Source organism: Trachypithecus francoisi, unplaced genomic scaffold (assembly GCF_009764315.1).
Source record: "Trachypithecus francoisi isolate TF-2019V2 unplaced genomic scaffold, Tfra_2.0 Lachesis_group9, whole genome shotgun sequence".
In the NCBI taxonomy this organism is placed as follows: domain Eukaryota; kingdom Metazoa; phylum Chordata; class Mammalia; order Primates; family Cercopithecidae; genus Trachypithecus; species Trachypithecus francoisi.
In genome coordinates this window covers 832,529-857,507 of record NW_022681474.1, presented here as the reverse complement: position 1 = coordinate 857,507, position 24,979 = coordinate 832,529, and the positions used below count along the sequence as shown (strand labels likewise).

The 24,979-nt window shown below is 57.6% G+C and overlaps 1 protein-coding gene across 4 annotated transcripts in view; it reads left to right on the top strand.

Annotated features, from left to right (window-relative positions):
• INPP5A (inositol polyphosphate-5-phosphatase A) overlaps positions 1-24,979 on the top strand; it is a 236,686-nt gene that overhangs the window by 166,740 nt on the left and 44,967 nt on the right. For all 4 annotated transcript variants that reach the window (XM_033209257.1, XM_033209258.1, XM_033209259.1 and 1 more), the window contains 3 exons: positions 3,484-3,536; positions 5,776-5,895; positions 18,404-18,488. In XM_033209257.1, coding sequence (XP_033065148.1) covers positions 3,484-3,536; positions 5,776-5,895; positions 18,404-18,488 — 258 coding nt within the window. The remainder of the gene's footprint in view (positions 1-3,483; positions 3,537-5,775; positions 5,896-18,403; positions 18,489-24,979) is intronic.

Genomic DNA, 24,979 nt, shown 5'->3' with positions numbered 1-24,979 from the left:
GCTGTTCCAGGTAGGCGGTCTCTCTGAAAAGCGCAGGCTGGATTTGGATGTGTGGAAGATGGAGGAAGGGCGTCTAGACAGGTGACAGGCAGCTTGTCTGGAGTGCAGGCTGAGTGAAGGTGGAGGAAGGGCGTCTAGACAGGTGACAGGCGGCTTGTCTGGAGTGCAGGCTGAGTCCAAGGGGAGAGAGTCCAAGCATCAGGGGGTGTCCCAGCCAGCTGCACTGTCGGCGGGAGCGTGGAGCCCGCTGTGGGGCATCAGCAGCACCCACTTCTCCCCACAGCTCAGCTTCCCACCAATGTGTTTCCATTGCAGACACAGTTACCTACGGGAAATGAACACAGAGGCTCCCCAGGGCAAATGGCCTCCCTCAGAGAGGAGGCAGACACGTTTGGAATCAGAGACAAGCGTCTGGTGCAGCATGCAGGGAACCCGCCACCCCGCCACCCCACCATAGAGCTCCCTGGGTCGTCTGGGCATGGCGCCGCACAGCAGCCAGACCAGCAGCCTGGGGAAGCCTTGGCCAGCCTCCCGGAGCTTTGGAGCAGCCCCTGTTGTTTGGCAAGCAGGGCGGCCTGAGCACAGCAAGGGATGTAGGCTCAGTGCCAGGGCCAGCTCGTGGTGTGAGGACAGATCCTCCTCAACAAGTAGAGCCACAGCCTGGCTCCAAGTGCATGGCCAGGCCGGGAGGAGTGTACAGGAAGTCTCTGTACCTTCTGCTCAGTTCTTCTGGAAGCCTAAAGCTGCTCCGAAAAATAAAGCCTATTACTTCTTTAAAAGTCTGCTTACCTGGGGCCTGGGACTTTACAGGTGAGGGAAGAAGGACCAGCCCTAGAAGGAGGAAGCTCGGAGCCACCTGTGGACCCTGAGGGTGCATCTGTAGGTGCCTCAGTATCACTGGGGAGCAGAGAGCCCAGACCTTTTACGATGCTGGGTGGGGCAGCCATGGAACTGCACAGGTGAGGAAGGGGCGTCTCTCACTCTCCAGGAGACTGCAAACCAAGAACGTCTATGAGACAAGCAGACACCAGAATACAGATTCACCCCAAATAAAGTTGATTTCGTGGGAAAAGCTGACAGACTCTAAGTATGTTTAAATTGCTCAAAGTGATAAGTGAAAGATAGGGTTCATTAAAAATGTTATTCAATTAAAACAGAAATAAAGCAAGAAAAGGGAATATGAAGAAGAGCCTGTAGAAACATTAAACATTCTGCATTAGAAATTACAGAACAGATTCTAGACTAGATGTGGTCAAAGAGAGAATCAGAGATTTAGACAATGTCATCAAGGAGTTCATCTAAACATAGCCAAGACAGACAAAGATTTGTGTTTTTTTGGTTGTTTGTATGTTTTTTATTTTTATAGGAAAGAGCAGTTAAAAGACATAAAGACTATTAAGAGGCTCAGATACACCCAAAATAAATTCCAGAAAGAAGCAATGGGGAGCAGTGGTGGAAGTGATACGGGAAAATTTTTAGAAATTTAATTCCCGAGCACAATTTGGATACAGAGCAGGATATATAAAAATAAACCTGTACCTGCATGGCATTGAAGCTTCAGAATATTGATGACAAAGAGAAAAACTTTAAAACAGCCAGAGAGAGGAAAACATACATTCAGAGGATTCACAGTTTGTGTGCTGGGGCGCTTCTTACAGCAGTGGTGGATCCAGAGCGCAGGGGAGGAACGCAGTGTGTGGGAAGGGTTGGCTGGCTTCAGCATCACTCCCATCAGCGTGTGGGGCTTGGAATTTCCCTTCTTGAGCATGGGTGGGAGCACTTAGGGAGGGGGCAGAGAGCACTTGAGGTGGGGGCAGGCAAAGAAGGGCCTCACACCTGGGAATTCACAGCCCTAGAGCCCTGCCCAAGAGGGAGCTGGGGGGGACGCTGTGCTAGAGGGCGACGGGGAGAAGGAGACGGGGCTGCAGGGGCCACTGTGCTGCCAGGTGCCACCAAGGCCAGGTGAGATGAAGGGCGAGTGTCTGTAGGAGTTTGCCTGCGGAGGCTGTGGTGACCTTGCAGAGAGCATTTGGGCAGCTGTTGTCCGGCATGTGCGCATACTGGGGGAGCCAAGGGGCACGGTGGCCAGTGGGGAGGTGGGGTCAAAGGGAGAGCCTCTGATCTCTGTGCTCTCTGTGTTAGATAGAGGGAGTGCGCCATGCTGGACCCTTCCTTCACGGGTGTTTCATCCACGGTTAACTCCAGATTCCCATCTGCTTTCATCTCCTCGGCAGACCTCAGGGCGTGGTGGAGGAGACAGGGTCTTCCCTGACCTGCTTTCCTTCTCCACCAGCCCCTGAGCACCAAGAACACCAGCCCCTGTCCACCGTCTGCCCCTGATGGTGCCAGGCCTGTGGCTGCTGCTGGGAACGGAATGGCTGGTGCCCGGCCCTGGTGGCTGCCACTCCCCCGCCACTGCCTGAAGCGCTTTGCTTTTTGGACCTTGGACGCGACTCTGTCAGCCTCCTCCCAGTGCCTTCTGTGATTTTCAAGGGTTTCCCAAGAGGCCTAGGCTGTGAAGCTACCTGTTCTGCATGGCTGTTTAAATTAAAATTAATGCAGATAAAGTGGAATCTAAAATTCAGTTCTTCAGTCACACACTTCACATGCTCGGTGGCCCTGGTGGCTGGCCACTACTGTACTGGGTGACCCAGCAGAGGAACCTGCTGTGGTGGGAGGTGGGAGAGGGCAGGAGGGTCTCCATGCCATCTCGAGGGGAACCCTGCCACCCCCTCTTTGGACTTTCATGCTGGTGCCTGTTTCACCTTGAATTTGAGGAGTACTTTCAGACCAGAGCTCAGGCTCCACGATCGGTGGCTCTGCTGGGTGGTGGGGATCAGTGAGTGGCATCGGTGGATGGTGGGGATCAGTGAGTGGCATTGGTGGGTGGGAGGCATCGGTGGGTGGTGGGGATCAGTGCGCGGCATCGGTGGGTGGTGGGGATCAGTGAGTGGCATCGGTGGGTGGTGGGGATCAGTGAGTGGCATCGGTGGGTGGGAGGCATCGGTGGGTGGTGGGGATCAGTGAGAGGCCACACACAGTCTTAGGGTGGGCAGCTTACCCACTGTCCAGGACGCCTGGCTGGGTGCAGCTACTCACGTCTTCCCTGTGGTCCAGCCGAGGGCGGCCCTATGTGCCTCGAGCTCCCTGCTCAGCCAGCATCTGTGGTGACAGTGGTTTCCCTGCAGCTGCTCTCACACCGGGGCACGGAGCTCACAAGCAGCAGGCTGGCACGTTTCTTCGTATCTTCCCCCCGCCCACCCCAGGCTGAGCATCACCAGCCCCTGCAGGCGTCTCTGTGCAAAGCCCCCCTTGAGGACGGGTGCACAGCTCAGTTCTCTGTAGCGCTCCACCATCAGTGCTGAAAGAACACTGGTGTTTTTCGGTTGGAAAGCATCTCCTGTGTCCCTTAGGTGTGTGGGACCCACGTGTTGCTCTTGCCTGCTTACTCCGGCTCATTTGTGTGACGTGTTTATTTTTCAGTGCAAATGGTCAAGAAAAGGCTTCATCCGGACAAGGTGGTGCATTGCAGACTGGTACGTGGTGTCTCTCTGTGCTTTGTCAATTTCCGTAACATTTCTTACCCTTTTATATCTTGCACAAGCGGCGTGTTCCACACACCTCATTGGAGGCTCTGCTGATTTTGTGTGAGGACCCCCAGCTGCCTGACCCCCACCTGCCACTCTGACCTTTTTTGTTCACAGTGATGCGTTTGGAGCATTGTCACTGTTCCCTGTAAGTCAGACATCTGGGTGCCCAGTGCCAGTGGAGACACAGTGACGGCCCCGGTCCCAGAGCCCGCTGCACAGGGAAGTCAGCAGGGAGGCCCCCTAGCACCGGCACCCCGTGGCTGCCCAGTGAGATGGCGTAAGAGCCGCCTGGCAGCCTGGTCCCCCAGCAGGCTGAGCACAGACGTAGCGGAGCCTGGGTTTCATCCCCGTATCCTCCGGCCTGGCCTTTCTGTGGCGGAGATGTTCTCGATGGCGCCGCCCCACCTTTTCTGCATGATAAGAAACAGAAACCTGTTACCTGCTTTCCCAAGGTGGCTTCCAGGCGGCTCCCCAGCCTGTCCCTCCAGCCATCGCATCTCATTTGAATACTGTTTTTATTTTCCTCTCATGGATTTTCCAAAACTTCACTGCCTGATTATCTGCTGCTGTGTTAACAGATCAGCCTAAACTTAGCAGCTTTAAAAAACACATATGAGGCCGGGTGCGGTGGCTCACACCTGTAATCCCAGCACTTTGGGAGACCAAGATGGGTGGATCACGAGGTCAGGAGATCGAGACCATCCTGGCTAACACGGTGAAACCCCGTCTCTACTAAAAAATACAAAAATTAGCCGGGCGCGGTGGCGAGCGCCTGTAGTCCCAGCTACACGGGAGGCTGAGGCAGGAGAATGGCATGAACCCGGGAGGCAGAGCTTGCAGTGAGTGGAGATCGCGCCACTGCACTCCAGCCTGGGTGACAGAGTGAGACTCCGTCTCAAAAAAAAAGTACGAGGTCATGGCTGTGAGCGTCTCAGGACCCAGGAGTGACTTTTCTGGGGCTCTGGCCCTGGTCACCCTGGGGCTTCCAGAGGACCCATCTCCAAGCCCACTGGGGCTGTGGGTTTCTGCCCCTTCCCCTCAGGCCTCTCCCTAGGGCTGCTCAGGGCAGGACATCCCCAGCAGGAGCAAGTGTCCAGAGAAAGAGGGGGATGGAGGGAGGCAGGGGAAGGTTGGGGAGAAGGGAGGGGGGAGGGGGAGGAGGAAAGAAGGGGGGGAGAGAAGGAGGTGGGGGAAGAGTGAGAGAGAAGCGTAGGAGAGGAGAATGGGGAGGGGGAGGAGAGGAGGAGGGAGGAAGGAGGGGAGAGAAAAAGGAAGAGGAGGGAGGGGGAGGACAGAGGTTGCTGAGAAGGAGCCGTGGTCCTGTGCCTACCCCAGGCAGTGCGGGCTGCCAGGCCGCCCTTTGCTTTTGGTCACAGGGAACAGTCTTGGCATGGTGTGGGGGCACACGGGGCACGTTCACCAGGCAGCGTCACTGGGGTCACTGTGGCAGCTGGACCACAGGCTGGAGGAGGGCAAGGCCACCTGCACACGCTCATTCCTGGCGCCTCCTGGTAGGGAGACAGGGCTGGGTCTTGGAACCTGTGGAGGACATGTGGGCAGTGAGGGCTTTGTGGGACAGTGTCCAGACCGTGCCGAGCCCTGCACTGACCTTCCCTGGTGAGGGGACTCGTCCTTGCCAGCTGAAGGTGCTGAGGGTCCCCTGCTGCAGTGTGACAGAGGCCCAGGCCTTGATCAGGCCCTACCAAGTCCATGTGCCTGGAGGCCAATAGCTGGCCGACGGGGCTTCCCAAGGGTCTTCCCTTTGGGAATGAAATGAGGCACTGTTCTTGCCTGTCCCTGTGCCCTCCAACCTGCCTTACAGGGTCCCTGATGGGTGCAGCCGGCAGCCCTGAGCAGCTGAGGCTGAGGGGTGGCCCTTCCTCTTAGCTTAGCCATCAGGGAGAGTTTCCGGAGTCACCTGTAAGTTTTTCTCTTTAAAGAAAAATAGCTCACTTTTTAGTTGCCCAGAGTAACTGCATTTGTAAAGACGTATTCAGACTTCACTGGAGGTTTCCTGTCCACTGGCCTTGTCGGAAGACAGGTGGGCGGACAGGTGCCCGGCCTCGGGTGGCTCCGCACAGCGGGGGCCAGTGCAGGTCTCACCCTCCCGGGGCTCCTGGGAGAATGAGGTGTGGCCTGGAGGCTCCGGCCCTTCCTAACATGTCCTCTTCTCTTTTGGTTGTAGTGCCTTTGACTTGGTGAATATCCATCTTTTCCATGATGCTTCCAATCTGGTCGCCTGGGAAACAAGCCCTTCCGTGTACTCGGGAATCCGGCACAAGGCACTGGGCTACGTGCTGGACAGGTAGGTGTGGGCCAGCAGGTAGGTGTGCTGGGCAGGTCGGTGTGGGTGGACAGGTAGGTGGGGTGGGCAGGTCGGTGTGAATGGAGAGGTAGGTGTGGGTGGGCAGGCAGGTGTGAGTGGGCAGGCAGGTGTGAGTGGGCAGCCAGGTGTGCTGGGCAGGCAGGTGTGCTGGGCAGGCAGGTGTGGGTGGGCAGGCAGGTGTGCTGGGCAGGCAGGTGTGAGTGGGCAGGTAGGTGTGCTGGGTAGGTATAGGTATGGGTGGAGAGGTAAGTGTGGGTGGACAGGTGGGTGGGTGGGTGGGCAGGTCGGTGTGTCCACCCACCCCTATTGGCCACTGGGAAAGGCTGTGCCCGCTATGGGAGACACACTCTGCTCTGTGCTTGCTGATTTGCTGATGGCCCTTGCTGGAGTCGCCCCATGGAGGTGGCAGAGCCCCCAAGCCCTGTCCACAGGCTGGAGCTGCCCCATGGAGGTGGCAGAGCCCCCAAGCCCTGTCCACAGGCTGGAGCTGCCCCATGGAGGTGGCAGAGCCCCCAAGCCCTGTCCACAGGCTGGAGCTGCACCCTCACCATGGACTTGGATGGGGATGGCTTCACTTTCTCTCTGACTTTTTTGTGGGGAAAATGAGAAAACAGTGTCATGGGGTGCTGTGGTGGGAGGTGAATAGGACACTGAAGAGTCAGTGGGAGCATGGGGGCCACCTCCACCTACGCCTGGGCCCCTGCCCCCCAGTGCTCCAGGCCACTCCACCGGTGATGCTGTGGAGATGACGGCTGTCACTGGGAAGCAGGGGACCCCCATTGGTGGGATGTGTCTGATCTTGGTACCCATGTCCCTCCCCATCTACCACTGGGCCTTTTGCTGAAGCTCAGGCCCCACAGCCAGGCAGCCTGGGTTTATTCTCTGCCCGTTCCAGTTAGGCCCCATATGGAAACCTTTCCTGCCAGCATCCCCATGGTTGACAAGACAGTGCTCCATCAGCTTGGGCTTGCATCATTGACGAACACAGGCCTGAGACCAGACCTCAGACCAGCAGTTCTGGTCTCAGGCCTGTGTTCGTCACCCCAGGGTGGTCCCTGATTTCTACCTGAACCCCATTCTGCTCCCCAGAGGGCCCCTAACCTGAACCCCTGCCCGGCTCCCGTGCGTGCAGAATGCCGAGTTGCACTCTCGAGTAAGCGTGCGAGGGCCTGGAGCTGCCCTGCCCCTCGCCGGCCTTCCAGCACCTGGCCTCCTCAGACCCCGGCCTCCTGTTCCTGGGGCAGCCCCTCCCACCCACACCTGCCTCACCCTGGGCTTGTGCCGGGCAGAAGGACTGAGTCATTCCCAGGCCACCACCATTCCTGCGTCATTCACAACTGCCTGGGGCTGCACAGGCAGAGGCAGGAATTGGGGGACACTGAGGTCTGGACCCAGAGAGGGAGGAGGCTGGGCAGGGCCTAGTACCCTCTGAGCCTTTGGGAGGCTTCCTGGGGAAGACAGTGGGAGGAGCAGTCCATGTGGAGGGGGACGTGGGTGGGGCCCCTGCCCCTGAGTCGTGTGGTGTGTGGCCAGCGCCATCAGATTCTCAAGAGCAGGAGTGGGAGAGTCCTGTGAGAGGCATCCCCTGGGGACTATGCGGAGTACATTTCTACCCAAGCAAGCCCCGTGTCCTGAGGGGTCCCTAAGGCAGGTGGGGTCATGAAGGAGAACAGCAGCCAGCAGGTCCCTGCCTCCTAACAGCGCCTTTTAAGGATAGTGTTCAGTTAGCATGTGTGTGCCTGTGCTTGCATGCATGCCTGAGTGTACACACCTTCTGTGCATGCAATTATGCATGTGTATGATTTTGTGTGTCTGCATACATGTACATACAGTGAGTATATGCACATTTGTGGGGGTTTGTGGGGGTGGGTGTGCGCACATCTGCACATGTATGTGTTCGTGTGTGTGTGTGTGTGTGTGCATTTGTGGATGCTGGTGTGTGCATGTGTGGGTGCATGAGTGCATATATATGTGTGCGCACACGTGTGGGTATGTGTGGGTGTGTGGTGTGGATGTGTGTGGGTACATTTCTATTTGGGTGTGTGCACGCTTGCAGGGGTGTGTGGGGGTTGCATTGTGTGTGCACACGTGGGCACATGTGAGTGCACTTGTGTGGGTGCATTGAGTACGGGTGTGAGTGTGGGTGTATGCATGTGTGGATGCATGTGAATGTGGGTGTATGCAGGTGTGGGTGCATGTGAGTGCAGGTGTACGCAGGTGTATGCGGGTGTGGGTGCATGTGAGTGCAGGTGTACGCAGGTGTATGCAGGTGTGGGTGCATGTGAGTGCGGGTGTATGCGGGTGTGGGCGCATGTGTGGTGTGGATATGTGTGGGAACATGTCTGGGTATGTGCATGCTTGCAGGGGTGTGGTGGTTGCATTGTGTGTGCATACGTGGGCACATGTGAGTCCACTTGTGTGGGTGCATGTGAGTACGGGTGTGAGTGCGGGTGTATGCGTGTGTGGATGCATGTGAGTATGGGTGTATGTGAGTGTGGGTGTATGTGTGTGTGGGTGCATGTGAGTGCGGGTGTATGCAGGTATATGTGGGTGTGGGTCCATGGGAGTGCAGGCATATGCAGGTGTATGCGTGTGTGGGTGCTTGTGAGTGCAGGTGTATGCGTGTGTGGGTGCATGTGAGTGCAGGTGTATGCGTGTGTGGGTGCATGTGAGTGCGGGTGTATGCGTGTGTGGGTGCATGTGAGTGCGGGTGTATGCGTGTGTGGGTGCATGTGAGTGCGGGTGTATGCGTGTGTGGGTGCATGTGAGTGCGGGTGTATGCGTGTGTGAGTGCTTGTGAGTGCGGGTGTATGTGTGTGTGGGTGCATGTGAGTGCGGGTGTATGTGGGTGCATGTGAGTGCGGGTGTGTGTGTGAGTGCAGGTGTATGTGGGTGTGGGTGCATGTGAGTGCGGGTGTATGTGGGTGTGGGTGCATGTGAGTGCGGGTGTATGTGTGTGTGGGTGCATGTGAGTGCAGGTGTATGTGTGTGTGAGTGCAGGTGTGTGTGTGAGTGCAGGTGTATGTGGGTGTGAGTGCAGGTGTATGTGGGTGTGAGTGCGGGTGTATGTGTGTGTGAGTGCGGGTGTATGTGTGTGGGTGCATGTGAGTGCGGGTGTATGCATGTATGGGTGCATGTTTGCGTGGGGGTGGCTTCATGTGCATATGTGCATGTGTCTTGCTTGTGTGGCTGTGTGTGGGTGTGTGTGGGTGTGTGTGTGTAGGTGCATGTATCTGCATATTTGGATGTGTGCAGGGGTGCACTGATGCATGTGTGCATGCATGTGTGTGGGGGCTCATGTGTGGGTGCATATGTGTACACTTGTGTGTTTGGGGGTACATGTGTGGATGTGTGTGTGTGGGTGTGCATGTGCCTCAGTGTGTGCATGTGTGTGGGTGTGTGCATGCATGGGTGTGGGCATGTGGGTGCATGCGGATCTGTGTGGATGCATGTGTGCTAGGGTGTATGCGTATGTGTGTGCATGTGGGTGTGTGTAAAGGTGTGTATATGTGGGGGGAGCATGTGCACCTGGGTGTGGATATGTGTGCAGGTACGTGTGGGTATGTGTGCATGCAGGTTTTGGATGTGTGGAGTGCATGTGTGTGTGTTTGTGCGGGTGTGGGTGTGTGTGCATCTGTGGGTGTGTGCACGTGTGTGAATGTGCACAGGTGTAGGTGCGTGTGCACGTAAGTGTGTACCTGTCATAGCTCAGCACTGTGCATCCTGAGGAAGGGGTGGAAGGCTGGATTCTCCAGTGGGTGCTGCTCCAGGGGGAGCTGGAGCTGGTGGGGCCCCTCCTGAGCGCTGGCTCCGTCTGCTGCTGTGGTGAGTGTGACCTGCGTGGCTCCTTGCCTGCTGCCTTCACGATCCTCCCAGGTTCCCCACAGGGCTCTGCACAAGGAGTCTAGGGTGGGCCCCCATCCCTGTGCTGTTATTAGCAGGTATATGACCTTGGTTCTCCTCTGCATCTGGCCCCTGCTGAGGGCCCTAAGTCGTGGCCCCTTATCCCCTCTGACCGCCCCCTCTGTCTCCAGAGTGTTGGAGCCCTGGTTCTCTGCCACTAGCCTGGTCACAGAAGAGGGGTGGCAAATGCGGGGCCTGGGTGCTGCTGTGCTCGTGGCCACGTTCTGAGGCCGGCCCTCCGCCCTGTGCAGGGCCACGCCCTCTGCAGGGGACCTGTCCGGCCTCCCGGGTATCTCTGGAGCTGGCAGTGATACCGAGGCAGGGACAGGTCTGCGCCCGGGGACTGTGCTCTCGACTGCCCACTGTGGGGAAGCAGCACAGGTGGGGGATGGGGGCCTGGGGCTTTGTCAGCCACAAAGTGACTGATGACCGCCTGTGCCCTGGGCGCCCTCCCTGGACAGCATATCAGTCGCCCAGGGAGAAGGGCCTCACCCACAGGAGCGGCGCGGTTCTTCCTGCCTGATCAGCCCTCAGCTTCCAGGCCCCAAGCCTCTCGGGGACCTCCCACGGAGCCCCGGAGCAGGGAGGGCCCTGCCGTGTCTGCTGTTGGGTCTTGGTGACAGCGGTTAGGTTGTCAGCATGGCACGGCATTAAAATGTGTCATCGCCCCTTGCTGCCATGGCTCCGCGGCCTCAAGAAAGCAGCCTTTGGGCTTTTGGGCCACTTTTCTGCGTCTCTGCATTCCCATGAATGGCTCCTGTGGCGCGCTCAGCCAGCCGCAGATCCGGACCTCCGCGGCGTGGGGCGGGCCGCGCCGCACAAAGGGAGGCTCTGTCGGAGTCGGGAACAATGGGCCGCCCTTTCACCGCTGCTGCTAACCTCTTGGCAGCCACCAGCAGACCGCATTCTGCTGTGCGGATCGGGCAGGACAATGCCGCGCAGCCTCTGAATGGACGCTGCCACCAACGGAGCCCCATTCAGGGCGTTGGGAACCGGGTGCACATTGTCTGCCCCGCAGGGAGACAGCGAGGAGGCTCCTGCAGCCTCTTCCTGGTTTAATCTCCCGGCGCGGCTTCCCAGGTCCGTGTCCCTATCAGCTGCGGGGCCTGCAGCGCCAGGCCCAGGAGGGAGGGCGGTTCCCAGCCCTGGAGGAGGGTGCCGGCCGCGTTAAAACCCAGAGGCACCAGTAGGACCTTCACACCATTCCTCTAAACCTAAAATCATTCCAGAGTAGGAAGATGATTGTAAAACAACTGAGAGACAAACTCGGAGTTCAAGTCTTCAGAAGCGGCCCCAGGGCGAGTGCTGCGGGGTGCCTGCCAAAACCACACCCGTCACAGGGCTGCCGGCCAGGGCTCTGCCGGACTTCTTATCACAGATGCGAACCTTTACTTTTTTGTGTGTGATTTTTGACATTGTTGCTGTCAACCTCTTCTTATGAGAAGTTTAAAAAGAAGACAAATCCCGAATGAGTGAAGAGTACCAGGCTCTGGGCAGGTGTTGGCATCTGTGCCAGTCTGGGGTCCTGGGCAAGGCCGGGCCGTGCACACCCTTGTGTGGCTCTGGGAGGCACTGAGCACTCAGCCCATGTTGGGGGCAGCCCGGGACCCTCTCCTGGACACAGAGGTCAGCCCTTGGGGGGCATCTGGGGGCGGAGCCAGAGGTGCGCGCTAGCCTTCCTAGGCACCATCCACTGATGCGTCTTGAAACCTTCCTGAGCTTTTAGCTGGGAAGGGGATTTTCCCATAAGTGACAGGACTCTTTGTCTCCCCTCTGAAATGTGGCCTGGCCTAGTTCAACAGAAACATTTTACATTACAACTGTGAAATCTCGGCATAAAGCACCCCTTTGTCCCCCCATTATTTTCTCACAAATACAGTCCATTGTCGTGGCGCTGAAGTTAATTTGATCAACATTGGGACATTTAACTTTTATGTCCAGTCTAAAGAGTTGTTTCATGCTCATTTTGGGCATTCAAAGGAAATGATTGCCAGAAAAATAATGTTCTTCTGAACAATTCCAAGCAATTAGTTTCCCAGGGAGAGGCGATGTGATGCCCGCGCCCCCAGCCCTGCTTTGTGGCTTTATGGAGGGCCATCAGTTAGCTGTCAGCCGCTCAAAGAGCCCCCAACCTAAATGTTTCTCTTTAGACGTTCCCAGAACCTGCCTTGCTGTGCAGCCAGTAAAGAAAAGCTGCTGCGTCTCCAGGCAAAGGCAAACTCGGCACTAAAGATCTGGGTCACCCTGAGTGCTCCTGGCCACAGGGCTGGCTCTCGTGCTCTTCACACTCCCACTGGCCTCGGAGAACAGCTCACAGGTTCTTGCTGGTCGTGAGCTCGTCCTGATCAGGCTTAGATTTGGAGACCTCAGGGTGGCCGAGGTCATGGGTCTGCGGAGCCCACCAGGCACCCTGTGGTGTCCCTCCGCATGCCCGGGACTCCCGGCAGCACAAGCCCGTGCCCTCTGCCTTTCCGCTGCTGTGAAGCCCGCTGCCTCTGTCCCACGTTAGCCTCTCCAGGGCGTGGTCAGTCCAGCTGCTGCCCAGCAGGAGGGGCTCCTTATGCCTGTGCCTCAGTTGAGCCATGGGCTGTGATCTTTATTTTGTTGAACACAGAGTCAAGCACCGAGAAAGGTGGTGCCGCTATGCAGGGGCAACACCTGCACCCGGCCACGCACCCTGCACGTTCTCCACATGTTTCCTTTCCTTAAGAAACAAACCATGTGGACCCGCAGGTGCCCCGTCCTCCGTCCTGAACCCCACCCTGGCCCCCAGCATCAGCCTGAATTCAGCACCCATCACTCCTGTGCAGCTTTCTGGCCTCTTGTGACACAGGGATGGATGTTTCGGTACTTATATTATGTGCCAGCATGGAGGCAAGCGTCAACATTGCCATGACATGTGTGTGTGGTTTATGTCTTTATACATGTCAGTGCCTATGACCACCGTGTTCAGCATCACGTGAACGGAGAGTCTGCTGGACATCTCCGCGACCTCCAGCCATGGTGCTCGGTCATGGGACTCGCTGCCGGCTGTCTGGAGAGCGTTTGGGTGGTTTCCGGCCCTTCGGTGGCAGACAGGATGATGCCTGTGCTGGGCCGTGGGGGCCGTGTGTCTCCACTCCCGCTGGTCCTTTCCACACCCTGAACCCCAGCGTCACCACTGGCATCTCAGCACTTGGTGGTGTGTTTTCTGCTGACTGGGGAGGAGTGGGGGTCCTGGAGGTTGAGGCACTTCTGTGCCGCACGTTTTGGTGGTTTATGGCGATGTCCGAGCAGAGTTTGAGAGGGTGGGTCTCAGAGTGAGCAAAAGAAAAGTAAAATGGGGATGCTCCATGTGGAGAGAGTGAGGGCGGTGGCTGCCGAGGGAAAGCCCAGCACAGCCCTCCTGCCGCCCTGCTCGGGGCTCCCCGCACAACCCCGCCCAAGAGCACTTGATGTGGGGATGGACCCATTGAAGGGAGTGTGGGCTTTAAAAGGTGCCAGACACTGAGGAGGCACATGCCGCTGGGGCCCAGGATGCCCCCAGCCCTGAGACTGAGGCCCAGGGCCCGTCTTAGCCCCACGCGCTGCGACACAACTCTGTGGCAGGGCTTCACAGCCCACCTTAGTTCTCAGTCTGAGATCCGAGTTCTGGTGACGGCTTGTAGACAGCCGCCTTCTCACTGCGTCCTCTCGTGGGGGAGGGAGGGAGGGAGGGAGAGCTTCTGGCATCTTCCTCTTTTACAAGGACACCCTTCCTCTTACATCCGGGCCCCGCCTCCCTCCCCCACCCCGTGACCTCAGGTGCTGGCCGCTAAAGGGTTGGGGCTCTGAGGCTGGGACTTACTGGGTGGGGAAGTCGGGGGCCTTTGGGTGCAGCACTGGGGATCAGTGGGTTGGTCAAGGAGCTTCCCCAAGGGCAGTGGTTGCTGCGACTCCACCCAGTGAGCAGCCAGGCCGCCTCAGGCACTCTGAGGGCTCTGCCAGCCCTGAGGCTGACCCTGCTGCTTCAGCATGTCCGGCCATCTGCCTGGGGGCGCCTTAGACGGCTGTCTTGCAGATTCTGTGGTACCTGGGTTCTGCATGGGCGTGCCATAGGCAGCCGTCTTGCCGGTTCTGTGGTGCTGGGAGATTCACCCTGAAGGCTTGAGGCTTGGGCGGGGGTCAGAGCTCACGGTGGGTGGAGTAAAAAGTGAAGTCAGACAAAATAGTCCAGCAGTTTCTAGGAAAGTAAAAATAAACAGGCTGGTGGTGTGTTTATTTTGGGGGGATGAGTTTGTTTAAAGTGGCTTAAATACATCTGCGGTGAACCATGCAATGAGATGTTTATGATTATTAAGAGAAACTTTTAAGCAATTAAGTAACTCTAAAATATTCTCGGTAGTTTTAGTAATTTTATATTGTTGATGTTTTTGCTTACGTAAAGCTGTTTGATCAGAGAATGTGGTCTCTACCATAGCAGAGAAACAAACCAACTTTAATAGATTCCCAATTGTACACAACCTAGGCCTTTAAAAGTACAGCACCGAAGGTTTCAGCTACCGTTGCTTTCAGTGGTTAAAAAGAAAAAGGAAAGAAAGAAGAAACCAGCTCCTAGCACGTTAGATGTCCTGGAGGAGACAGGATGAGGGTCTCATGGCCGGTTTGCTTCCCACGCTGCACTAGCTCCACGGAAAAAAAAACTTGCCGCATGCGAGGCTGATATTTTTTAGGGCCCCAGCGGGACCGCCGATGACGCTGTCCCGCCGCCTCCCTGTCACCGTGGGGTCTCCCACAGTGTTCCAGGCCCCGGCAGCCTCGCGCCAGGTTCCCACTGCTGTGTTAGGGAAGCGCCCGCTGTTGGAACTGTGTTTCGGAACGTTCAACCCGGGACTCGCCCGACGTCTTTACTCTGCGGCGTCGTGAGGTCGCAGTTGTCCTGGAGACCGCGGACGAGCCCCCCACGCCCTCGCGGTGGGCAGCTGCTGGGACGACGAGGCAGCCCCTCCTCCCAGTGCCTCCATCGTGTAATGAGACCACTTGTCAAAACAGAGAGAGACACCATATTCAAGGCCTAAAAAATTGATTTTTATGGCTCTTCTTGTAATTCTCTTTTTGAATTAGGCACATGATATTGATGTGGGCCTACGTTTTAATCATAATAGCTACTGACAAGGTAATTAATTTTAGAACAACTCTTTTTTTTCTCCTGCTCCAAATGGCACTATATTGAAATTGAAAGTGAGCTCTGGGAGGGCAGCGGGGCTGGTACTCAGGTGATTGCCTTGGCCGTGACAGCCCCTTCGTCTTGCGGCCGCCGTGCGCCCTTTAGAGGCAGCTGTAGTTATTAATGGGCTCAGGCTGTTCTGTCAGCAGAGCAGGGTGAGGAAGTGTGGTCCAGTTTAGGGTTTTAATGATGATCCTGCAGGATTCGAGACAGGACGATGACGCTGTGTCTCCCGGGCGTTGCAGGCCCACGTGATGCGTCGCCCGGCGGCTTTCTTGGGAAGCAGGAGCAGCCAGGCCTGGGCAGGGCCTCCTGTGAGGGCAGCACCCCAGAGTCCTGAGAGAGAAAACTCGGTCAGTGGAGTGAGGGCCAGCCCAGGAGGCTGCATTTCCTCTCTCTCCGCACTGGGGAACTTAGTCAGGTTTGTTCCGTCAGGGTTCTGCTGTGCGTTTAGCTGAGTGCGGCCACGTCCTCTCCTATGACAGCAGCCCAGATGCTTGACCGTGTGGGGACAGCTTGGTATCTTGTGGTCTCGCCTACACCTGGGCTTGGCTGGCTGCATCCTGCCCTCTGGCCTGTGGGCATTGCCGCCCTCCCTCGGGAGCCTCCATGCCCCGGGCTGCCGCTCTCCTGGGGACTCAGAGCTCAGGGCCCTCTCTCTTCCTCCACGCACCTGCCCAGCTTTCTGTGCTCACGGGACACAGGAAGTGCTTCCCTTTCTCCCGGGCAGAGCTTGGGGCTTGTTTAAGCAAATCACACTAGAATAGATGAAATTTGTTACAACTGAGACTTAAAGTGAAATGGAAGGCATTCCAATTAAAAAGATAAACAAGCTTTTTGTGGGCTTTGCCAAGCCAAGCTCTAGCAATTAACAGGCAAGAGGAGCATGAAATAGCTGGGACCATTTTTGAAAGAACTGTCAACAAGAAGGACTTCCCTAGAAAAAGTTGTATTAATTAAAAGCATGCAGGAATTGATTTTACGAAAAGATCTCCAGAAAAGAATAGATTGTCTCAAAAAGACCCGCTGGGAATGTTGTGTCGTGATACAGACTTGGTGGGAAGACGGGGCACGTTGAATAAGTGGTGCCAATCAATTGACCGTCCACTTGGGAAATCGATAAACTTAGATCCCTGCTCTACACCGTAATTCCGCATGGATTAAAGGATAACCCTTAAAACTCTGCCATAAAGATGAAGGTGGGGCCTGCGTGCCCGTGTGGGGGCTGGGGCAGGCATCTCAGCCACAGGGGAAACTGATACATGTGACTATATGGAAATTAAAACTTCTGCCTGACAGAAGCCACCACGGGCAAAACGGAAAGGCCGATCCCTGGATGCCAGGAGCGCATGCCGTGTTCACCGCAGACAGGGGTTACTCACCACAGACGCGGGTTACTCTCCGCAGACAGGGGTCACTCTCCGCAGACGGGGGGTTACTCACCGCAGACGCGGGTTACTCTTCGCAGACGCGGGTCACTCTCCGCAGACGGGGGTTACTCTTCGCAGATGCGGGTTACTCTCCCCAGACGGGGGTTACTCACCGCAGACGGGGGTTACTCTCCAGAACTCACGAGGAGACCCCTGGAATTCAAAGAGAAAAGGCCAGGAACCAAAGAGAACAGCAGGCTGTGAAGGAAATCAGGAGAAAATGCAAATTTCGATACATAGATTTAAAAATATTGAGGGTGTGACAGTTAAGACAGAAGTGAGCTCCCACGCTGCGGACAGAAGTGAGCTCCCACGCTGCGGACAGAAGTGAGCTCCCACACGCTGCGGACAGGAGTGAAATAAAGGGGTGTTGATTCCACCCGCACTCAGTCATGAAAGTGTGACCTGCGCAGATGCTCTGTCCTCCCTCGCTCGGGCCTAAAGGCCCTGGAGGGTGCAGGGTGGGTCCGCGGCCAGCGGTGGCCCCAGCTGGCGCCTCACGGCCACTTGGCTCTTCAACCCGAGGGTGGAGGTGTCAGCAGCAGCGGCCGGGCATTGCAGAACAGGACCACGTAAGAACTGGGAAGCGAGAGACCGTCTGTTCACTTGTGGGTTCTTCTACTTCTCAAGCAGATGGATCAAGCTGGAAAAGGCTGACTTAGTGATTGCTCGGGCCCCCTGCTTCCCGGCCTCGTCCCAGTGGGCCCTCCTGTGCCCCTCATGACCCTGTCTCCAGCTCCAGGAGGGCACAGTGCTCCCAGCAGTGACCTACCTGGGCTGGCACTCCCCTCCTGTGGACAGCAGTGCACACCTGCAGTTAACCTGATTGGAAGCTCCCACTTTCGCCTGGCTGATAACCTGAGTTTATTTGGGAAAAAAATGACGACCCACCTCCAAATGCAGTATGCTTGAACGGGCAGCCTCGGTGCTGTCTGCCCCCTGCCCGGGCAGCCCCACCTGGTTCTGGGCTGTGAAATTAAGAAACTTGGCAACCAGAGTATTTCCTTTTTTTGTCTACAGATCACACGTTTCTGTTCCTCTGATGGTCCTGGTGGCCAAGGCCACATTGCGAAGGTTCTCGTGTTGCTTTCACACCAGGAGGGTCGAGTGCCTGGCTCTCCTCGAAAGCAAGCAGTTCACGGCATGACTGACTGGAGTTGCGGAGGGGAGATTTGGGGTTTGAGTGAGCTGGCAGTTTCTGAGATCTTTTTACAGGCTTGTGTCTGTAAGTTAGGAAGCCACAGTAGAGAAGCCTTTAGGAAATGGATTGTGATTGATTTAAAATATGAGGAAGAATTTTTCCTGAGTAAAGCTGTACCTGGCTAAAAATATACACACATATGCAGCCACTGTTACCCTCTCACTTTGAAATGTCTGCGTGGGGATCATGTGTAAACCTTCAAAACAGGTGTGAGGGGTGTAAACCTTCAAAACAGGTGTGAGGGGACATCCCTGTCTGAGAAGAGACGGGGGGGCTTCAATTCCTGCCCGCTCACGTGCCCGGGTCTCCCTGTCCATCTCTCTCTCGCTGTCTGTCCCTCCTCCCGTCTGTCTCCCTCCCGCCTTTCCTGAGCTCTGCGGTGGATTATTCGGTCTCTGGTGGATTATTCAGGCATTCTGTCCGGCCCTTTCCCCTTCTCGGGGCAGCTGTGGTTTTCCATGCGTGAGGCTCTCACGCTGCCCTGGCCCAGTGGGTGAGGACGCGGCTGAGGCTCTGCCTTTCCTCTTTCTCGATGTCGCTGGCAACACATGCGTGTCCGTGTTGACGAGGGCTGAGCACTGCTCAGTGGACCTGTGTTGGGGGTGTTCTCGGAGCTGAATTTTGGGGGTGCAAAGAAGCAACCACCGAGTTTCCCCTTGAGCAGGCGACAGGGAGAGTGCAGACGGGGAGCGTGGAGGGGCGCGGGGCCGGGCGGGAGTGCTGGCCAGCTTCAGCCACCTTGGTAACAAGTCCTCTTTTTCTTTCTAGAATCATCGATCAGCGATTTGAGAAGGTTTCCTACTTTGTGTTTGGCGATTTCAACTTCCGGCTGGATTCCAAGTCCGTCGTGGAGGTAGGTGCTGGCGTCCCTCCCGCCCTGGTCTCCTGCCTCGCTCCTGTTGAGGAAAACAGTGGAAGGAGCGTGGCCCCTTACTGGCACTTTCAATGCCGTCCACCTCCCGGGATGCACTTTTGAAGCCAAAACCTTGCAATGAAGAAGCATGTTTTGCTGTCGGCAGAGGGATCTGTGTTGGAATCCGAGGTGAACGGGCCCTCAAGCTTGTGCCAGATGGTGGGTGGCAGTGCCGCGGGGCTGTGCCCTGTGGCTTCCGCTGTTGGCACCCGAGGAGCTGCTGCAGTGCTGCCACAGTGCCGCCCCCTTGATGCCCACAGAGCCGCAGCCTCTGCAGACTGTCAGGCTCCTTCACACGGTCCAACTTGATCTCAGCGATTTTTCCTCATAACACACGTAGGAACTGTCAGAGCCCATTTTAAACATTGTGCTTTTCTGTCTGCAAAGTCGTCGTTCTGTCAGTTAATGAGTTGTCGACCCGCCTGACCTCTGGTAACTCAGGGGTCCTGGGTGCTCCTGGGTGTGCTCTCGGGCTGGCCAGGACCAGCAGCTTGGGCACCAAGGTGCCAGCAGCAGAAAGTGGGCCCTGAGGCTCAGCACAAAGACCGACGTTTCTCTGTGCTCTGGGTCCTCCCTCCCAGTTTTCATGACTTGGGATTCCACTTCCCAGGCAGCTGTGAAGAGCGGGTTGTGGGAAATGGTGGAGCACCTGCTGCCCACCCGCCCGGACCCTGCTGCCCTCAGCCTCCCTGGTGGCTCCTCCAGGTGCTGGGCATGAGCCAGCGGCCCACAGCAGGGCCACCGTGATCTGGATGGGACCGTGGTGAGTTGGGTGGGGATACGGCGGGTCGGACGGAGATATGGCGGTCCCCAAGGCTGTTATCTTCCCATTTTAGTCTCCAGTTCCAAACAACCACACGTATTCATCTTCCGACGGTGGCAGGACATTGTTTCTGAAAGACATACTGAGCTGGCTTTGACCATTCTAGGTCTCCTGTGGTTGGCAGAAATGAGTGCCCCTGAAGTCCTCTGTTGAGTTGAGCTGGCAGCACCTCGCCATGAGGCCCCACCGCATGCCTGTGTACATTTGGCTGGTGGTGGTGCCTACACGTTCAGTGACTCGTGGTCAAGGCCTTGCTTCATCGGGCTATGGAGGAGGAAGGCAGGGCCTCTGCATGCGGTGAGCTTGGAGCCCATGGAGTAGTTAAAGCACACATACCCCAGTAGGGCTCCCGAAGTCCTTTACTTCCCACTGCTGCGCTTCCTTTCTCCTCGTAGAGGCTTTCGAATGGATCGGTCTCTGACCTGCCATCCCACAGGCTGGGCACGGGCTCGAGGGCGGGGGCTGTGCCCATCCTTGCTAGAATCCATGTTCCTGCATTCGATGCTGTCAGGGACATGAGAGCAAGGCCCGGGGACCACAGAGGTTGGGCCCTGTCGGAGGCTTCTCCTCTACCTCTGCCAAGCCACAGGGGGCTAGAAGCGGCATTTCCCGCAGCTCTGGAACGTCTCCGAGCGAGCTCATTTCTAATCTGTTACTTGAGAACCAGTGAGTCCACAGTGCACATAAGTACTTCCCGCTCTGACTAGGGGTGGCCGGGATGAAAGCAAGCAGAACCTGTGAAAGACCAAGCCGATCAATGCCAGGCGCCCAGCAACTGGGGAAAGGTCAGGGAGCTTGGAAAGGGCCTTTTCCTCCTGGTAGAGCAAATGTCACGGTAAAGGGCAGCCGGTCCTGGCCGGGTCAGAGCTGTGGCGAGGCATGCGTTGGAACAGCCATGGGAGCCTCCCTGGTGAAGGGAGCCAGCTGCTGGGCCCAGTGGCCGGGCCGTGTGACTGCAAGACATGGGGGGCAATGGGAAGCCTGGACTCCGGGGCCTGTGGGGCTTGCGTGGCCGCTCTGGTTTCTGCAGGAATGAGGGGCCTGGACTCCGGGGCCTGTGGGGCTTGCGTGGCCGCTCTGGTTTCTGCAGGAATGAGGGGCCTGGACTCCGGGGCCTGTGGGGCTTGCGTGGCCGTTCTGGTTTCTGCAGGAATGAGGGGCCTGGACTCCGGGGCCTGTGGGGCTTGCGTGGCCGCTCTGTTTCTGCAGGAATGAGGGGCCTGGACTCCGGGGCCTGTGGGGCTTGCGTGGCCGCTCTGGTTTCTGCAGGAATGAGGGGCCTGGACTCCGGGGCCTGTGGGGCTTGCGTGGCCGCTCTGGTTTCTGCAGGAATGAGGGGCCTGGACTCCGGGGCCTGTGGGGCGTTGGGCGACTCCTGTGAATGACTGCAGAGCTTTCCTTTTTCTAGTGAGCAGAAAAGGCAGAAAGTACCTCACCGGGGTTTGTGTGTGGGTGTGACCGCGAGAGGCGGCATGATGGGAGGACAGTGCGGGGGCCTCGGGAGCCGGCTGGGGTCTGCCTCATCTTCTCCTGCGTTGCCTGGCCTGCTCCCCTGGCCACCCTGAGCGCCTTCACACACAGCCCTCAGCCCTCATGGGTCACTGTCAGCAGTGTTTTCTGATCACCAAGATCGGCCCTGTTTCTTAAAGAGCTCCTCTCACACAGGCAGTAGCTTCCGCCCAGGTCTAGATGGCCCCGGTGCCCTGGACGCCGCCAGGGAGGTGGGTGCAGGGCGGGAGCTGCCTCCCAGGCCTCAGTGGACTCTCCGGACCTTCCGGTTTCAGGTCTGGGACCTGCCCACATTTTCCCCAGGAAGAAGCAAGACCGTGCTCGCCCCCACCTGTGCTCCGTCCTCCGTGTTCGTGTTAGGCCATCGCTAAAGGAGCCTTCCGCCCTGCTGGAGGGTCCACGCAGGGGGCCATGCTGGGGAGGGCACTGGCCTGAAGCCAGAGTTCCAAGATTCCCATCACTGACAAACCAGTGAGATCTTCCACGGCAGCCTCTTCATGTTTAACTTTCAACATCAAACTACAAAGGACGGGAGTTCTAATGGCTGTGCTTAAGGGGCTGTTTACTTTGTGAACTGGTGATAAATAATTTTGCAGAAATGGCCACTTTCTCCTGAGAGTCAGTAAAGAGCTTCAGGAACCTCCAGGCCACGGCTTTGTGGGAGGCTGGTGGAGCACTCCAGGGCCAGTGAACACCTGTGTGAGAGCCGCCCACGCCACCGTCAGCCTCACCGGCTCCCGTCCCCGGGAACTGAGGAGTCTCCGTTCTTTGTCACTTTTCCATCCACAGTAACTGGAACAGACAAGGAGTTGCTTGAAATGCTGTTTTTCCCGTCAGTCCCCCACAGTAGCTGGTTTTAGATGGAGCTCAGCAGCGTGGGTCCGTCTGCCCTGTCCTCAGCCCCTGCAGGGCCCTCCCCGCCGCCCCCTGGTCTTGCCTCAGCCCCTCTGCTCTGGACCGGCCAGGCCCCTTTCTGGGCTCCATGGGGTGTGTCACTGCCACCAGCCTGCCTCCACCCCCGTCACGCTGGTGTCCTGCCTGCCAGGGCCGCGTGGGCGAGTTGGGTGTCAGACCCAGTACAGCCGGGTGGGCTGGTGGACATGCTGGCCGGGCCGTGTGGGCAGCGTGGAAGGGGGCGCTGCCTGGTGCAGGACAGTTCACGTCCGTCCCTCACGCCCCGTCTGTAGGCTCCATGGCCGCTCTGCAGCCCCAGCCACTCCGCTCTGTGGAGAGGTGTCCTGGGAGTGGAAAGAGCAGCTCCTGCGTGCGCCTTGTCAAGACAGTGGATGTGGGGCTTGCCTGTCAGTCTAAGCGTTAGAGGTGACTGTAAGTCAGGAAGGGAAAGAAAATTGCGGTCTTCCTGGAAACTCTCTGCATGCCCCAAGCGGATTTCTCAAAGGAACAGTAAGCAGGAACCCGACAGAGCTCCTGCGGGCCTGGCTAACCCAGGTGGCGTCCTGAAGACAGAGCTCCTGCGGGCCTGGCTAACCCAGGTGGCGTCCTGAAGACAGAGCTCCTGCGGGCCTGGCTAACCCAGGTGGCGTCCTGAAGACAGAGCTCCTGCGGGCCTGGCTAACCCAGGTGGCGTCCTGAAGACAGAGCTCCTGCGGGCCTGGCTAACCCAGGTGGCGTCCTGAAGACAGAGCTCCTGCGGGCCTGGCTAACCCAGGTGGCGTCCTGAAGACAGAGCTCCTGCGGGCCTGGCTAACCCAGGTGGCGTCCTGAAGACAGAGCTCCTGCGGGCCTGGCTAACCCAGGTGGCGTCCTGAAGTCCCACCCGCCTTGGCGTGTCCTCCTGTGAGCCTGACCACAAGCTGCCCCCACTCTGCCCCCGCAGCAGCCACTAGGACATGTGGCTGACAAGCACCGAGAGCAGCCCAGGAACCCAATTTTTCATTTCATTTCATTTTAATTAAGATCTGGTAGAGCTGCATGACTAGTGGCTATTCCACAGGACAGTACAGACCAGGTGATTTTCAACCAGTGCAGGGGCTGTCGCTGGGGAGGAACATTCCCGTGGACTTACCATCCAGCCAGCCTGGGCTCAGCTGCTTCCCAGTGCATCCCCGTTCTTGGAACCACAGCCCTGAGGTGGGTCCTGGGTGGGGTCTCCTCCATGCTGTCCGGCAGACATGGCGGTCATTCATATGGGACAGCGTAGCGTGGTCAGCCCTGCACAATCCCAGAGAAGAGTCGGGCCTGGGTTCCCCCAGGTGAGAGGTCAGAGAACAGAGAAGGCGGCCCTGGAGGTGACCGCGCCCCTCCCACATATCAGGCGCCCCTCCCACTTACCGGGCGCCCTTGGGAGTGACCGTGTTCCCCCTGCATATCAGACGCCCCTGAGAGTGACCACGTCCCTGCCCCATATCAGACGCCCCTGGGAGTGACCGCGTTCCCCCTGCATATCAGACGCCCCTGGGAGTGACCACGTCCCTGCCCCGTATCAGACGCCCCTGGGAGTGACCGCGTCCCTCCTGCGTGTTAGACACCCCTGGGAGTGACCACGTCCCTGCCCCGTATCAGACGTCCCTGGGAGTGACCGCGTCCCTCCTGCGTATCAGACACCCCTGGGAGTGACCACGTCCCCCCGCGTATCAGACGCCCCGGGAGTGACTGCGTCCCTGCCCCGTATCAGACGCCCCTGGGAGTGACCGCGTCCCTGCCCCGTATCAGACACAGGTGTTTTCAGCAGCAGGTTTTCTTCACTGGTGCCATTTGTTGGTGTCGGACACGAGGAGGGGACCAAGGAAGGGAGTGCAGGAGGCGGTGGCTGAGGCTCCAATGCCTCTGCTGGGCGTGGGGGCTCTCCAGGCCCGCGATCAGCTTGGGAGGGAGCTGGACTCTGGCGAGGGTTTCCCCGGTGAGGGTTTCCTCCGGTGAGTGTTTCCTCCTCTGCAGAACTCTGTGTTCACTTGAGTTGGCAGAAGGAAAGTCGTGTGTGCTCTGTGATTATCACCCAGGCATGCCTGGGGTGTTCGTGGGAAATCCAGGGTCCGTCTGCAAAGGTCCCTTCTAAGCGGCACCAGAATTGGACCCCATGTCCCAACAGACGTAGATGCCACCCAGGGGAGCCCCCAGCACCCCAGGCAGTGGCGATGCAGGTTCCTGGGAGCAGGGAGGCCTCCACCCAACACGGCTCATTCACACGCACGGCCACCCTGGTCTCTGGGCTCTAGGACGCTGCCCGCGACAGCGGCTGCCCACACAGTTACCAGGCCCTGGCTTACAGTGCCCTCACCCTGGACAGACGTGGGTCTTACTGTTCTGCATTGTTTGTCTGCCATTTGCAAAGGAATGGGAAGAAAAATGAGTAGTTTTAAACTGCACTGTTTACTCAGTAAGTGTGTAAGATCTTCGCATTAGTTTTTGGAGGGTTTTCCTGCCCACGCGGCTCTTTAAGGCTGTTCATTTGACAAAAGTCTTTCATTACGTTTTGCACACAGTTTACTACGTAAGTAAAGCGAGCCTGGTGAAAAATAGGGAAAAATGCTGCATAGTGTAGAGTTTTTCTAGAACTGTTTAGTCAAGGGAAGGCCACATCTCTGGAATAAGGACCGCTTTTCCTTCCTGGCATCATCAACACAGTCATCAGTTGTGTGTAAAATTCCACAGCTCACAGAGCTAAGCCCTTGGTGCAGTGACTGGCCCGAAGCTGAGCATGTGGATCCCATGGCCACAGGGATTTTCTGAGGGCTGGGGGCCGTGAGGAGTCACAGGACCCTGGAACTGACCACGGGGAGGACCCTGAGGCCCAGGGCAGGGGCAGTATCCCCAGGGTCACCTGCGGCCCCTCAGTGCTGCATGGCGCCTGCACGTAGCCATGTCGCTCCCTGTGGGCTGCAGACATGGAGGTCACAGCCTGTCTTCTGTTTGCTCTTCAGTGGATGTGGAATGTGCATGCCAGGTGGAGCCTTCCCGCGCACTGAGTCTCCTGTCCCCGTGTGGGGAGATTCCTGCGGCGGTGGCTCAGAGGACCACAGGCTATTCTCTCACAGTCCTGGAACCTGGACGTCCAAAATCAAGGTGTCCTAGTGCCATGCTGCTCCTGGAGGCTCCAGGGGGGACCCCTCCTTGCCTCGCCCAGCCACAGGTGGCCCAG